This window comes from Monopterus albus, unplaced genomic scaffold (genome assembly GCF_001952655.1).
Source record: "Monopterus albus unplaced genomic scaffold, M_albus_1.0 scaffold248.1, whole genome shotgun sequence".
Lineage (NCBI taxonomy): Eukaryota > Metazoa > Chordata > Actinopteri > Synbranchiformes > Synbranchidae > Monopterus > Monopterus albus.
In genome coordinates this window covers 517,777-534,924 of record NW_018128128.1, presented here as the reverse complement: position 1 = coordinate 534,924, position 17,148 = coordinate 517,777, and the positions used below count along the sequence as shown (strand labels likewise).

Sequence of the window (17,148 nt, the reverse complement as noted above, 5' to 3'; positions counted from 1 at the left end):
TTCAAAAACTGGGGTATTTTATATAATGATAACTCCTCTGCTGTATCCCTTAGTGTGGTTGTCTTTATGGATTGCAGTTCATTCATATCTTAAGCGTTTTTTCCTCTGACATGGCTGCAGCAGATGGCTCTCAGGGAAGAGCTTATGAGCTTAGACTGTTGAATGGTACATGAAAATTTGAAAGAAATATGCTTTCACCGTATAACAGGGAGAGTAACTCAGAGATGGAGAAAGAGAGGAAATAATGTTACCTACTAAAATAGGTCTGACTTGCAGTAGGGCTGTTATGAAGGGGCTCATGTTTTGTGAGAGTGAGATGATTGGGGTAAAAGGCTACTCTGGATCATTCAATATCAAGCAAGACACAGGAAAATAAGCCAATCTCCCATGGCTGGTGCACTAACTTTGAAATGACTGGTTTGCATTGTCAGTGCCAGAAGCAAACAAAAGATTATATTCCAGCAAATTAATGTGCTTGCGCTCACTGAGAAGAATCGCTGCTGTAAAACTGTTGTATAAAACTATTTGATGAATACCATTTGGAAAAGCAATCACTGACTTGTTAATTGTTGTTACTGTAGGTTCATAGCTTGAATCTCTGGTTCCAGACTTCTGAATCATTTTCAGCGCCTCCCATTTTATTCATCAAATCAAATATGATGTTAACTGCTTTGAGACACTACTAGTGCAGTTTTTTTATCACTCAAGATACAATGGGGGATGGATAAGTAAATTGTTACTCATTGTGCATAAGTGAAGTGAAATGAGCAGCAGTTACCAGGCTAATCAGTCCTTATGCCTGTTGAGGGATCCCTTTTAGCAGATCAGATCATCTACCTGCTGGATCTACCTGGCATTGGTTTAAAAAGGGCTCTAATCAGTAGCATAAAATAATCTGATGAGCTGTGGGAAGCTACTGTCTAGAGACCATATGTAGAATACAGGACTGTGCCTGTGATGCCGTCACTTTTCTGAACAGATGTTTTGGAGGCTGCTTTTTCCTCATCACCAAGCTGCAGTGCATGGCACTTTGAGTTTAGCTTCATTAGTTAATATTAGCACTAATCTCAAGTTTTTCCTCTTTGAGGGTAATTTCAAAATGATATTTTTTTGTATTTAAAAGAAGCCAAACCTCAAATCAAAATGTCTAAACACTGGCAGTCCTACAAGAACTTTGCCTAAAAACTGTAATATTGCTAAAATGGCATTGGCATGATTTAAATCAGTAATACATGATGAAAGAAGAAGTTAACAAAACTAGGAATCTGACAAATTGTTCACTGCTGATTTTTGACAGATTTTCAAATTTTCAGTCTGCACGAAAAAAAGTTTTGAAATTTGTCATCCAGGTTTTGCTGTCGCTTGATCTAAGTGGATATCAGAACTACTTCTAGGAAGATTGAGCTTCCTTACACTTAATCATCCTCACAACTACTGTAGCAGTGTGATTGAAACAATCTGTTCCATAATATGACTTCAGCATGTAGTACTAAAGCCACTCGTCTCTTTTCTTCCTCTGCTGCTGACCTCATTCTGTTGCTGGATTTGGAGTGGTTGGAATGTCCTATGATTGAACCTCTGCAGTGAATAGCGTTAGCCTGGAGCACATCTGTTCAGAAGGCTAATTCACAAAAGGCTGGTCCATTGCATTAATGCTCCCACTAGGCAACTACTTCAGCTGGCACAAATGAGCTGTATAACAATGGTGTCGCTAAAGCTATCTCTGGTGAGGATACATGCTGAGCAGAAAGACAGGTCTGCTAAGCTGACTTGCGTTTGCATGCTGTAACTGTCTTTGGCAGAGCTGTTGGCCTCATTTCAGGTTTATGGAGCTAAGCTTTTTTGTTCATGATAAATAGCCTCCACTTGGCTTTTCCCCTGAACCTGTTTCTGTCCTCTTAAATTACAATTCCTTCATCTGTCAGTCTCTTGCTTTTTCTTCACACCTTCTCCCTCTCATCACTGCTGTTTTCTTAACCCATGTTTTTGTCTCTGTTTTTAGTCTGCATTTTTTACTCAGTGTACCACAAACGTTACGAGCCAGCTCAATGGGGAAAGGGGAAGCAACATACATAGCCAGATGTAAAAGGTTACGTGAAGCTATTTATTAAAATGTTTGTTTTGAAGCAAAAAGAAACTGCACTGGGTTGGAGCAAAGGACTAGGATGCTGGTTAAGTCAGACAGGGAGGGAGGCAGGCCAAGGAACGAGCATGGCGCTCCAGGAACCAATCCCAGACGGGATAGCACACAATCTAATTTGCATGAACATACTCACAGAAAGGGCTAGACACAAAAGAGGAGTGGGGAACAGCCGGGGCCCTTACACATGCCTGACCAGGTCACCTTGTTATTCTTTGTTGACTTTGATATTCTGAAGTCAAATCATTTTGCGCCAAGCCCTGCAGTCTTACAAAATATAGCACCAGCAGACTGACAGTACCACGGCCTGTCAAGGCTTTGCAGACAAAGGAGCTGCAACACTGTTTTGGATGAGCAGGAAAGCTGGGATTTAGTCAGGTCATTATGATTTAGCCAAACATTAATATATTGTGTGTAGTTTTGTGGGATGTTGTGGGTGTGTGTGTTCATATTAGTTGTGTGCCAAATAACCCTGCTGTGCTGAACAATAAACTGCACAAAACTGGCAAGGTCTGCAGGCAGTTGTGAGGCAGAAGTTGTATGTCGTTGGAATAAACTGGGTAGTAGCCAGCTGACTTGGAGAGCTATTATAACTGACTAGTGCTGGTGTGTCACAGCTGGCTAGTGTGTAGCAGTTAGCTGTCCAGGTACAATATTGTTAATTGTGATGTAACATTCCACGTCCAGATCCAAACTCCCCCAGACCTGTGGAGGGCTGAGCCTGTCATCCTCTACACAATAACATCTCTTTTTTTTTTTTTCTGGCGAGCCATCACTCAGAGTAAAATAAATGACTACATTATAACTACATCATTAAGATCCAAGTAGAGTAGTCACTGTTTCACCTGGTGGCATAATAACTAAACTTTATTACATGTTGTAGTGAATCTATTCCAATAAACAGCTATATATATTGAATTACACTGTATGTCTAACTCATTTGTAATAGTTCCTGGAAAACCCGGAGTTTTTTTAAACCAGGTTTCCAGTCCTGGAAATTGAGATTTGTACAATGTCCTGGAAAAAACACTTCACCCTGGAAAATCATTTTCAAATTCACCATTTTGGTGAGAGCAAACTGTCAGATGTCGGTATGAGCTGGCAGCTGAAATTAGGGCAATGTGTGAGAAATGTGTGTAGAAATTTATGGCCTGACTACCCTAAGCCACTGGCTTTTAAATGCACCACGTCGTGTCAGGTTTGTGAAGACAGTGTGAATAAAATAAACTGGTTGGATAAAATCACATTGGAACATATCCAGACAAGCAAGAAACGTAAGTTGCTTTATAGTTGAAATGCACATTAATAACTGTTGGGTAGTCATGACTTTACCTTTATACATATTTAAGATTTATTGCTCAGTCACTTGCAGAATTAGTGTTTAATGTTTTTTTGGCTAATTGGCTAGCTTTTTAACACAACACAATACAATACAATCAGTAATAGAAATGGACATACTAAGCGCCATCCTGGCAGGGTGTGGTAGATTTGGGGGTCAATACTCCTTTTGAAGATAAAATAAGTCAAATCTTAACTCATGATCATGAAGCCTATCCTCTCTAGGCACTTCCCAATGATATTGTTATCTACAATTTCCATTTCCAATAAACCTACACAAATCCATTTAGAAATTATAAGAAAAAAAGACATAACTATTGCTGTGTTTATTATACATACTTTTTGTTGTTGGAGTCGAGTGACTGTGGAGAGAGAGAGACTAGAAAAACTGCAGAAAGTAAAGCTCACACAGTTATTATAGGATACTAACAGCTGTACATCGAGGGACTGAACCATCTGCATGTGTGTCCAGGAGAGTGCGACAGTTGTCAATAAATAATCAATCAGTCATAAAGCACCTAAGGACTAGTTATACAGATAAAGTATTATCATCGATTAATACATATGATTTAAAAGAGACTTCCACACAGATGAACTTGTTAGGCTAGGACATGATCCCCATTTGACATCCCAGCCTTTTGTCATTGAAAACGTCCTGGAAAATTATCGCTTGAAAAGAGCGAGAACCTTGGTAAAATGTGCCACTGTATAGTGTTTACACTACCCTTGTGCTAACTCAATAGCTACATTACAAGGCAGCAAAACAGCTCCCTTTTAGAAGTTTCATTTTTGTTAATTTAAGAATACTGACTTATTTAATCAACTGTAGTCATTTCTTTTCTCCTTCTCATCACAAGGAAAATGACAAAATGACAGCTGACCCATGATTTTTTTGATTCAGACCTATTGAAACAATGGGGAACACAGCACTATGGCATATGGAGAGGAGGAGAGCGAACTGAAGTTTGGACCTGGAAACAGAATGCTACGTCACCACTTAACAAGCAGATAGTTCACCAACTAGCCCTGTGAGTAGTATCTGTTACCAATCTTCTAACATCACCTAGATGCATGGGCAAACTATGCTGTGTAACGTCTGGTCTGATTTGGATAACGTGCCAGCTGTAGGTCAGCAATCATGATCCATCTATCCATCCATTTTCCTCCGCTTATCCGGAACCTTGTCGCAGGAGCAGCAGTCTAAGCAAAGATGCCCAGACTTCCCTCTCTCCAGACACTCCCGGGGGAATGCCGGGGCGTTCCCAGGCCAGCTGAGAGACATAGTCCCTCCAGCGTGTCCTGGGTCTTCCAGTCTTCCAATCGAGAGCTTCGCCTTACAGCTCAGCTCCTTTTTCACCACGACAGACCGGTACATCGACCGCATTACTGCAGAAGCTGCACCGATCCACCTGTCAATATCCTGTTCCATCCTTCCCTCACTCGTGAACATGAGTTCACTAGTGTTCACGAGTGAGCAATCATGATAAACACTCTAAAATAATTTGGCAACCAAAAAAAATTTGGGGAAGACTGGACAACAGCAGTAGCAAAAACTGTTATGGGAAAAAAGAGCATTAAAGTAAAACGTAGTACTGAAGTACTATATGTAGAAAAAAATTCAAGCCACTACTTTGTCCAGACCTCTCACATCCTGGACACAAACAGTTTGAACTCCTCCCCTTGGACGGTGCTACAGAACAGTGTACTCCAAAACAACCAGATGCAAGGACAGCTTCCTCCCCGTGCTATCTCTCTCATGAACAGTTAGTCCGTACATGTCTCAATAACATGATGTAGCAAATATCCTCAGTGCAACAATTTGTAAATATAGCCATTGTACACACTGATGTGATTCTGACGAATTTGCCCTTCAGGCACAAATAAACCTGTACTGAGCTGAGTGAAATTGAATGTATGAAATGGAATGATGCATCTTGATCCAGGAGGAAAGGGGTTCAGCACTGGGAGAAAAATGTCCTGGCTAAAGCCATTTGATTGTAATAGTCAAACATATAAATAGCATTCAAAAAAAGAACGCAAGCTGTAATGGTCTGAACACGTGAAGTCAGAGTGAAGTTGGCTTGTCTAGCTGCAAGTACTGTAAATGAGTGCCAACAACCTCACAGAGCAAGGAAATGTGTTATCTTCAGTTTCTCCCAGTGGGGAACCTCTAAAATCAGTCAACTTGTATTTTTTAATGCACCGCACTGCTCCCTGCCACAGTGCCCAGAGCGAATGAGTGGCTGCACTACAACACCTGCTCTTGGTTGTACTGATAAAGTAAAAATGTCTTGAAGGTTGCTTTGATAAAGCTATGTATCGGTCCAGGCCAGAGAATAGCCCTCCACCCTCTCTTGAAGGAATGCAGAAAATGCTTGCACAACCTCCCCAGTGTTGCAACATTAGCAGGCAGGGATAGACATAAATGTGTCCAGCAGTTTGGCCGGGAGAAGGAGAACTCTGGGTGTGTCTCTCCTAAAAAAAACAGTTTTATGGTGGATTTTATGGGGTTCAGTCTCAAAGGCATGGACTTCACTTGAGGAGTATCTTGTGGTTTTTATATAAATATAGCCTGACTGGTATCGATATTTGGGTAGTGTTTTTATATAGTATAGTAGTAGATTAGAAAATAGTATAGTGTTTTTTCTGTTACATAAACAACCTTGATACGGATATTGTAGACTTATGTTTTGAAGAATTGTAACCAAGATACATACTGAATAAGACTTACAGTTGAAGAAAGGAGAGCCGTTTGAAAATTACCTAGTTTTACAAATACACCTGTTTCAGTATACTATGTCTGCAGTGAGTTCCTAAGCTTTTTTTTGTTACAGAGTCAGTGTTCAGTCAAGAAGCAAAAGTCATTTGATATACCAATTGAGTTGTTGTGTATGTTTGGGTTGCACCAGTAAGGATAAGGCCTAATGTCATGTAGGGATGTAAGATTTAAGAAGCTAAGGTTACATTTTCATTTCATTTCAACTAAATGGTACCATTTAGTTTTGTTACCTTAGTTTTAAGTGTTTTGTGGTTTACCTTAACCTAAAAAGAATTCTTAGTTCTACAACTGTTACATTTGACTTCATGCTGGGGGAATATTGCCACCACACAGACACCTGTCCTAGTTATCTGTCCAGCACTGTCCAGAAACAGACGTACATATGTTGTAAAAGCAGCACAAAATCTCATCACACGTTGGAACATAAGAGGAACAGCACAGTTCCTCTTATGTTCACTGGTTGTACAATTTGAAATAGGTTGAGTCTTTATCTTGTGTTTCATTTGCTTTTGACACTTTAAACACCAAATATTTATAATATTTTGCTATTTGTTATGGAATTTTGATATTAAATAGTTGACTGTAGAGACAGGTAAAAATACAAAAACCATAGTGCCCATCAGATATCATTTTTCAGAAAACATGTAGTCATAACACTTGTTTAGATTCAAGTTTAGAAACATGATAAAATGGGAGTTAATAATGGCAATAGTAACAGAATATCTGAGTATACAGTATGCGAGTGTAAACTGTTCCACAGTCAGCTTCCAAAAGCAATTCCTCACATGTTTTGCCCAGTTTAACTCTCTATGTGATCTGGTCTTAAATTGAATGTGGTTTACTTTAATGTAGTTTTAAAAAGTTGTGAAAAGCTGTGTGCTGGTTGTTGCTGTTAAAGCTGTGTGTAAACTGTTTTAAGCCTCAATCCCATAATCACTGTTGGTTTAACCTGGTCATTATGGATAGCATCATTTATTTCACTTTTCTTGGTTCTAATCCAGCAGTCTGCTTTATTGTGAAAATTAAAGCTCATATCCATGCACAGTAAACTGAACCCCGCTAAGTGGCTTATGGCTTTCATCCACACAACAGCTGCAAATTTTAGTGAACAGCACCTCTGGTTTATATACAGTAAGTCATAGACTGTCTGTAGGTGATGTACAGTAGCACAGAGAGCTTTCAGTGTCCCCATGGAAGGAGTGCTATACATGCATCTAGAGGAAGATCTCTGGGAAAGCATAGCTGTCATTCAGGGTGCACTCCCATAGGCACAGTACAGCTGCTGAAAATAGTAGACGAGGTTTAAATTTAGGTTCAGATGAGTTGTGTGCAGGGGAAGCTGCAGTTTTCAGAGCTAACTCTGCCATCTTGTGGACAAAGCTGCTTAAGTGAAATGTGGAATAAAGCCTCAAATATGGTTATAATTAGAAAAGGTTTTTTAAAAAGCCCATTTTAGAATCTGTTCATGTTTGTATAGGTGTGTATAGTGTGGCAGAAAGATGAAGAGAAGCAGCCTGGAGATGAATGAAAGCAAGTAAGGAGGGAGGGGAGGGAGGAGAGAGCAACACAGAGAAACAAGCAAAGCTGTTCAGTAAGAGCTGGAGGAGGAGGAAGACGAGGAGTAGAGGAGGAGGTGCAGGAGACCACCATGAGATCCAGGCTGTGAAAGTGAGGGAGAGCTAACGTTCAGCTGGAGGGATGCTGCTCACGCTGCTTTTCTACCTTCGAGTCAAAGGTAGGAGATCTGGGGTCAGCATGGACAGTTCTGTCGCTGCGATCCGTAACAGTGTCAGGTCATCTGAGGTCTATGCAGAGACAGTCAGCCAGAGAGCACGTCAGGCTTATTAGAAAGGTTGCAGGGGAACTGAGTTTACCTTAGGTTGTACTGCGTTGCCTTCTTGCCAGTGATGCCTCATAAGTATCAGCCAGTAAAAGAAACAGGTTATTTTAATAAAGCATGTTTCTTCTTTTTTAATTCTAATCTTGGGTTTTGGGCTAAATGTGAACAGAGCCTGGACTAGATCCAGTTTCTACAAGGTCAGTTACCCTACAGTAACTTTTAATCAGACTAGAGGGTGTGTTTCATCCTCACATCAGCAGCTGCATCTAAATTAAATAACCCCTGTTTTTTCTTGCTGGGAGCATGTGAGACTCTCCTCTGCCATCTGCAAACTGTCGGCCCTGACAACCTGTGCCCTCTGGTTGTTTTCAGTACATTAGAGCTGCTGATTGGGATCTGTGTAACCTATTTAAAATTCTCTGTCTGTCTCCTTGGAGACGTGACTGACAACAGTGTTCAGTAACAGTGAGTCCAAATGCATCTCACTGTATATCGATTCAAGGATAGTGTGACTGCTTTTGATACTTTTTACTGGTGCAGTCAAGCAGATATGTTATTTAAATATTAAAAACATAATTGCCATAGAGAGTGAATTGTGATTGAAAACTCATTTACTGAAGCCATTTCTAGATTAGGTATTGATGCACTTCATACCTGCTGTTTGTATCTTAGGTCTATTGTTTTCCTAAATGTCTATAATTTGAAAAACATTTAAGTTAAATGAAAAGTGCCTGTAATATTTTCTAAGAGTAAGCAAGGTATCAAAGTTACAAAAAAATAACGGGACTTTAAATCTTAACTTGTCATCTCCATCAGCACATAGTTTTCTCAGGGGTCATGAAGATTACACAGTTGAAATCATGTCACCAAAGTCTTGCTCTTTCATGTGATGTTGTAGAAGGGTCCAGAAAATCCATCAAGAAGACTTTGTCAAAATACAAATCCAAATGTTTTGTTTTGTCTGACCACCAGTCCAAAAGCCAAAGAAATTCATTTTACAGAAATATAACAGAGAAAAGCAGCAGATCTCCACATGAAAGAAACGGTTGACTTATAACAAACAATTTGTTTAAAATAGTTAATTTTTTATCATCTGACCTTTTTCAGCTTCATAATAAATAACACAAGTAACTGATCTTATGTAGAAACAGCCACCAACATGTTACAGGTTTAACAAAGTCATAACCTGGTTTTACAATAGTCTCCCCATCTCATAGAAATTTTTACCAGACAAAATCCTTTACTGTTTGACTCTGTCATATTTTATTTATTCACCTAACTGATAGTATTTTAGTAACAGTCCAAATTCTACATCATATCAATTTGATCCTCTAGTCTTTGTTAATGATATCACCAGCCACTTTCACCAGTAAACACAGAAAATGAGTAGTGCACTTTAAAAACATCCAGTATTGTAAAGTATGATCTTCACGGTGTTTGCAGCCAAATAGTAAAAGAACCTCTGGGACGAGAGACATTGTACAGGGCGGAGGGAAAGTGAGATGCACTAGCACTCAACTACTACGATGAGAATAAGTTATTGTACATTAGCATTTTATCTGTTTGTATCAGTTGGTATTGGCCTCAGTGCCCACATTAGAGAAGGAAAGGATTCCATAGGTTGTCAGGCTTGTACAGTCTGTGTTCTCATCCATACATCAGCTCTCAGCAGTTTATATGGATGCATGGGTAAGCCAGGATAGATGTGTTGTCATGGTGCATCCCCTATAGTGGCTCACTTACCAACATGTGACACCGATTGGTCTGCAGTCCAGGGGATCCCACACACCCACTGATTGTGCGCCTGCCATACAGTACATCCATGTCTGCCTCTTACTTTGTCCCCTCCAGATCCTATATGACTCTGAAATCCAATTTCAGTGATTCCAACTTTTAAATTTGGCTTCTTTTGTAATTTCATGCACTTTGTGATGTCCGTCCTCTCCCTCTTTATCTGGAACACAATGATTAAAAGGACAACTGAATAAATGCTTTAATTAAAAGTCAAACTAACAAAGTTAGTCATGCCTCTCCTATCGCAGAGGTCTAATTGTATGAGAAAATGCTCGTTTCATTGATCCTGCTCAGCTCCTTTGGAAGTGGAGGCCTGTAATAACCCTGCTTTATATATTGTCCCTTAAGAGTTGGCAGCAGGAACAGTGTCCAGAAAATAACCAGCACTTACAGCAGTACCACAGACACTGGTAGGAGCATGGGTAGCCCTTACATTGATAAATATGTGCACAGTGCTGGCTGCTGCTTATTCCTCAATAACTCACTGAAAACACACAGTACAGTGTATTAACAGTCACAAGGCCTTGTGCTTTTCTTTTTTTTTATGAAGGGTATTTGAGGGAGGGGTGGATTTTGTTGGTAGCAACTTGTATGCTGCTACTTTCCTGCAAGTGAGAGGAACAATGTCTGGAAATGAGTCAACCCCTTGTAAATGTCCTGTCCTGGAGAGGTTTGGTAGTACCACCCTGTTCGCCTGTGAAATACATGACTCCCCACATAAGATACAGTATAACACCAACGGGCCATCTGCTCTTCTTTATGCTTTCCACGGACAGAATGGCAGGACTGTGTGCATTGGCCTTTGCATCTGGAGGTGTAGTATTGTGCTTTGATTCATTATCTGAGAAATGGTTTCACTGGTCTGCTTAGTTTGCTTCATTCTGCGTCTTTGTTTTCGCTCATTCTGTCACTTTGGCAGGAAACAGGGCCGTGTAACACTCATCATTCTCCAGTGGGTGATGTTGTAATAGGTTAGCTCTTTGAAGGTCTGCCTGTTAAGTACAAGTGGTGTGTTATCTGAAGCAGCAGTGCTACTGGTTTGTATTTCCTTCCCCAATCCAAAAACGTTAGTTTAATTGGATGCAGTAAGCAATAACATCTGCTTTAACCAGAGGGGATTCAACAGGGTGGCTACCCTGGAGAATCCCACTGTTAGTTATGGTTGACATTGAGTCAATATTGTGACATGATTGGAGTCAGGATATTGTAAGTGAAAACTTGCTTTGGTTTTTGTAGCTACAGTTCTTTGTTACAAATATTAAGCCATCCCTTAGGTCAAACTTCAAAGAAAGCATAGTGTTCAGAAAGCTGCTGTTATAAGTGAATTTAATCATTCTGAATGCAACACTTTCAGTAGAAGACCCCAGCTGTTAAAGTGAACTGAGATCTAAGATCAGTGTTTTTATTCAGCTTCATAACACTGATTTCACAGCATGTGACCGTTGTAAAATATTCCTAACATAACTTAATACCCCCCTTTGAATCCTAGAAGTTTAGATCCTAGTCACTTTTTTTTAAAACATGTTTGTATAGGTTCAGAAATTTTGGACCTGATCTAAAACAGACCCAAGTTGAAACTTACACAAACACCATGTGCATAAATTATTTTTTTAAGCAGAAAGCTAAAGACAGTGTCACCTAATCTGAATAAACTCAAGGTTGATTAGACTCGACCCTATGTGCAGTCAGCACCGACAGATAAGAAAACAGAACGAGCACCAAGACTGGTACCATGATGCTCCACTTATTAAAGAGCGGACATGGTCAAGAGTAGCACTTTGCTAATCAATCAACGGCCATGTAATGATAAAGATGTGCCACCTGATCCCAGATGATAGTGAGTTTAATACAAGGATGTGAGACCTGCAGCAGTAACACATGACCATACTGATTACAATAAATATAATTTGGACTTTGAACATAATAGAAACCAAGTTGACACATTCAGACTTCAGCTCTATATAACTCACTGGTTTTAAAAAAGTGAGCCACCATAAATTCTTAAAGTTCCTGTAAACACAGTCTGATGTCTAAATTATTTCTCTATAAATTTAAATATTTGTTATAAGCAACAATCATTGCTGAAGTTTGGAGAAAATTGTTATTGTTAGTTATTAGTTGTCAGCATTCATAGTTGCAGCTAATCTGCTCAATCAGGACTGTGTGTGTACATTATGTTTTACATGTTGCTAAACTGAGTGAAGCGCAGAAATATACACTCACGGGCCACTTTATTAGGTACACCTGTACAATTGTATGCACGTCAATGCAGCATTCCTACCTTAGCATCTGTGTTTATGAAGCTCAAATGTATGAGGTCGTAGTTAAAGGTGGTGTTGTACTGGACTACATTATATTCAGCGGTGTCGCTATACTTTTGTCCTCCCCTGCTACATACCTGAGAGGGTCAGAATATTAGGAACACTTCTTTTTCTAAACTATTTTATAAATGTAGTAAATAGTTTTTGCATGATTGACAATCAATAGTAATTGATTCCTTGATAACAATATTGGCACTGTAACAGGTTTGCCCTGATTTTAGCTGCTAAAGTTTTCTCTATGGAATAGTTACAGTAATAATAATAATAATGCAATAGAAGATTTCATACAAATGTGTTTGTACACCAAATACATTTTGTTCTCATTAGACTGTCAAGATTATTAATGGAATATTCACCAGAGTCACATTATGGTAGCCAGATATGCAATAAAGACAAAAACATTCGCTCATGTATTTAAACCTTCTTTTTGTAACTGCTTATTTGTTCATTAACACTGACTGACGAGACAGAGGTAAGAGCTGCAGCTTACCACTTTGTCAAAACATCTATTGCAGTTAATTATTAAATTCATCTACACTGTATTTAACATCTGACGTGTGCACTGAGGAAGTGTAACATGATGTGTACAGGTTCACCTTCCTCACATGCACAGCCTCAGGGACGTATTGTACCCCCACCCCCGACACTCACCCACTAGTATGGGCAAAGGGGAAGAGATACTGGGTAACTATGGAAACATGGTGTAGTGATTCTCCGAGGGAGGTGGCACTGTCCTTTCTGGGCCTTGAGTTAACAGGATTAGAGGGAATTCACAGATGAGACCCTGAAGAGCAGGGCCTCTTTGTGTCTCTCCTTGGCTAACATTCACTCTGATCTCCTCCTGAATAAAAAAAATATTCATTTCAGTGCCAAAAAGACAGAAAGTACAACTGTTGAGAGTACAATCCAAGACAGCATAGGCCTCATTAAAGATGACGTGAGCCTCTACTTTAAAACCGTCTGACACAAGAATTCACCACATTTAAGCACAGCTCACGGGATAAAAAGCTAATCTGATAAACAATATGTTGAACCTGTTCCTGCACAATGTGAGAATATTTTTTCACAAGAGGAGAAAGGAACATTGATGTTAAGATTTACTTTCATTTGCAGACAGTTATCCTGACATCTTCATAGCCAACTAGTAATAGCCAGTGCATGCTGGGCTGTGGCTACCATAGCAACACAGGCAAAAATGAGTGAGTGGAGGAGGATGTCACAGCTGCACCCAGCACTGAAACAACCAACCAGACTGGAAAACCAGTACAGACAAGGAGAGGCATTACTGGGAGTCAGGAGACCCTGATGTGGTTCAGCCAACCAGTTCACTTCATGCTGTGGTGAACAGAAAAAGTGAACACATGCAAATTGGCAGATAATTTATTGCTTTGTTTGGCAGCGGATATACAGTCAGGGAAAAAATTTTGTAAGTTTGCCCACTAACAAAGAAATGATCAGTCTACAATTTCAGTGGTAGGTTTATGTGAACAGTGAGAGACACAACAATAACAAAAAAAATCCAGAAAAATGCATTACAAAAAAAGTTATAAAGTAATTTGCATTTTCATGAATGAAATAAGTATTTGATCCCTTTGCAAAACATGCTTTAGTACTTGGTGGCAAAACCTTTGTTGGCAATCACAGAGGTCAGACATTTCTTGTAGTTGGCCACAAGGTTTGCACACATCTCAGGGGGGATTTTGACCCACTCCTCTTTGCAGATCCTCTCCAAGTCATTAATGTTTTGTAGCTGATGTTTGGCAACTCGAATCTTCAGCTCCCTCCACAGATTTTCTATGGGATTAAGGTCTGGAGACTGACTAGGCCACTCCATGACCTTAATATGCTTCATCTTGAGCCAATCCTTTGTTGCCTTGGCCGTGTGTAAAACTTACAAAATCAGCTGGGATTCAAATACTTTTTTCCCTGACTGTATCAGTCAGCACTGAAAAGTGTCACTGTTTATGTATATGAACTACTGTACACTATTTTTTTCACCAGGCTGTATGTGGTACAAACTGGCTCATGTGAATCAGTTCAGTTGAAACACTCCCAAAAAACAAAACAAAAACAAACAATCCAAACTGGAGCCAATCCCAGCTGACATTGGACGAGAGGCGGTGTACACCCTGGACAGGTTGCCGGTCTATGACTGACCAATTCAATTAAATTCAATTTTATTTGTATAGCACCAAATTACAACAAAGATAATCTCAGTGCACTTTACAAAGTAAGGTCTAGACCTTACTGTTGTTATTATTATTATTATTATTATAGAGGAAAAACCCAACAAATCCGGAGCTCTTTAGCCACCTGTGGCAGACCCTGTCACTCAAAGTGGCCACACCCTCAATTAACGCATAACTTTTAGCCACAATATAATTTAAATGGGAAAATTATATTAAAAAAGTCATCCCCTTGTACAGTTGTCATGCAAGGGGAAATTAGCTAGAGACTAAAACTGTTTTTTTCTACCAGGCTGTAAACATGTTTATTTCTGCTGTAAAGATGGGCATTTTTAACATGGGAGTCTGAAGGGATTGACTCCCATTTGGAGCTTCAAGTGGCCATTTGAGGAAGTGCAAGTTGTGGCACTTAGGTACTGGCGTCAGTTCTCAGCTTCGGAGGTTGCCGCTTGCTGATAGCACATCCATTTAAACCATGAAATCCAGATTTCCTGCTGCTAATAGAAACTATTAGCTAACAGAACTATCATAATTTCCTATCAGTTGCTACCCTGTAGATCTCATCTGCACACTGGGATTGGACCTAGACTAAGTAATATGAACAACAGATGTGATGCATGTTGGTTATACAGATTTTAATTCAGCTCATTATTATGACTTCTGAATAGGACTGTGTTCTGGCATATTTGGGTGAACTTCTGATTATATATCATTCCATGTTAAGATGATCTGGTTGAACTGTCCTGAAATTAGAACTTGAGTCAGTTTAAATCAGTAAGTCATTCATACTGTATAATGTTAGTTTTGGCCAGTCCTACTTTTGATAGCAACTGAATCTATGTAGTTGTGTGTTGATATTTCAGTGCTTAGATAGGACTACATTTTGGGAGCAGCATGAGACAAAACCTCAGAGGCCAAATCATCACTGAAATGACCGATGCTGACATTGTGTAGCTAAAAAAAATTACATAACATGTTGTCTTTGAATTAATAACTGTGGCAGTTCGAATGTCAGACAAAAATGCAGTTGCTTCTACTGATTCACCCTTTCCTGAGTCATACATAGAGTCCATGGCGAGAAAGGTTTTTAGATACAAGCCACTTATCAGATCACATCACCTGAGTGGATGAACGCATCAGTTTCACAAAGGAGAGGATGCATACTAACAACTTATAGTTTGCACTTCTTTGATTCTCACCATCAGCTTATATTTCAGGATTTAAACATTCAGTGAGAATTGTAGCAAACACGAGCCTCAACGCTGGAAAGAGAGACATCTCCAGCTTTATAAACGTGTTCACCCTGACTGAGTATTTCTCTTTCTCTCTCTCATTTTCTATACTGCTTAGTCCCGAATGGGGTCGCGGGGGGGCAGGAGCCAACTGGGTATTTGTTATTGCCCCAACTAGCTCCAAAGTAACTGCCAGACCAAAAGAGAAACACTGCTTTAAACAGAACCACACTCATCCTCTCTGTGACTGCTAATTCTAAAATGTAGAGGATTTGTCATACATGACATACTTGTGTTTTCCCACATCTGTCAACACATCAGTGAAGAAATGTTGTCAGTCACATGCTTTGTTGAGGCATCCATCCACCCTCACCTTCTCCTTAAGAGGTTTTGGCGCTGCAACTACATTACAATACTTCCTCATGTGCGGAATATTTTGTAACCATTTAAAACACTGTTAGATATGAGGACAGTTTCTGTGTACTGGTAAGCACCTGTTTATGCCCTGCAGTTTATTAATAGCTGACTACATGGTCCTTTTATAAATTGCACCTTCATGGACTTGTCTGAATAAAAGGCATCATCATCATTATTATTATTATTAGGCACTAATAAGTCCATTCATTCAGGAAAAACTGAATGAGGAATGGAGGTCTTGAGGAAGCAAACAAGCGTGGAAAGACAGAGGAATATGAAGGGAGAGTGTGAAAGAGGATTGATCTAGAAGGAGGGAGTGGAGTAGAGAAGGTACATACACCTGATGGTTATCTTCCCCTTGCTTGAACTCAGACTTCACATGAAAGATGAGCCTCAGGAGCTTTCACTCATTTCAGTCTTTAGGTTTCTTCCCGCCTTCTCCATCTTTTCCTCCTTTTACTGTGTAGTGGCTCAGCTCCATCCCCCCTCCTCAGTCAGTCCTTCACCATGCTCCTACTCTACCACTGTTTCCCTCCTCTCCTAGAATCGATCTATCGCCGCGGGGCCAGAAGATGGAGGAAACTCTACCGAGTCAACGGACACCTCTTCCAGGCCAAACACTTTAACAGGGTGAGTGTCTTCAAATCTCATTAAAACACACTCCTGATTGGGGAGTACAGGCTGAACAGTGTCAGTTCAGTGTAATGAGCCAGTATTCACTGGGGAATATCAGCAGTATGGAAAAACCCGATGTCGCTGTTTTTCAAATGATGTTAAGTCCTTGTTTTGTTATATCATGAAGTTTGTTGTACCTCCAGAGTTCATAAGACCTTTTTAGATGTTTTATTGTGTACTGAAATTCAGACTCAGTGACAGATTTTAGAATTAACTTTGAACTTGGAGACTTTCTCCCACTGAATTTTGCTGAACAATTTTAGAAGAGCTACAAATGAGCTCTTCTGCCTCGACCAGTTGGGGTGAGTGGATAGAGGAGAGAGAACAGAAAGAAAAGCAACAAGACACAACAAACAATCAAACATTGGGCAGGCTGATGTGGCCGGTGAATGCTCATCAGAAACGTAGAGCTCCAGAGCCAGGGCT

General features: G+C 39.9%; 1 protein-coding gene across 8 annotated transcripts in view; it reads left to right on the top strand.

Annotated features, from left to right (window-relative positions):
• The window catches only part of prkcz (protein kinase C, zeta), a 101,980-nt gene that overhangs the window by 36,242 nt on the left and 48,590 nt on the right, over positions 1 to 17,148 (top strand). For 5 of the 8 annotated variants that reach the window (XM_020620802.1, XM_020620799.1, XM_020620800.1 and 2 more), the window contains one exon: positions 16,592 to 16,677. In XM_020620802.1, the coding sequence (XP_020476458.1) occupies positions 16,592 to 16,677 (86 nt within the window). Of the gene's footprint in view, positions 1 to 4,379; positions 4,507 to 7,863; positions 7,993 to 10,534; positions 10,706 to 16,591; positions 16,678 to 17,148 lie in introns of those variants that run through there. The other 3 variants (XM_020620806.1, XM_020620804.1, XM_020620803.1) reach the window with 3 other exon arrangements.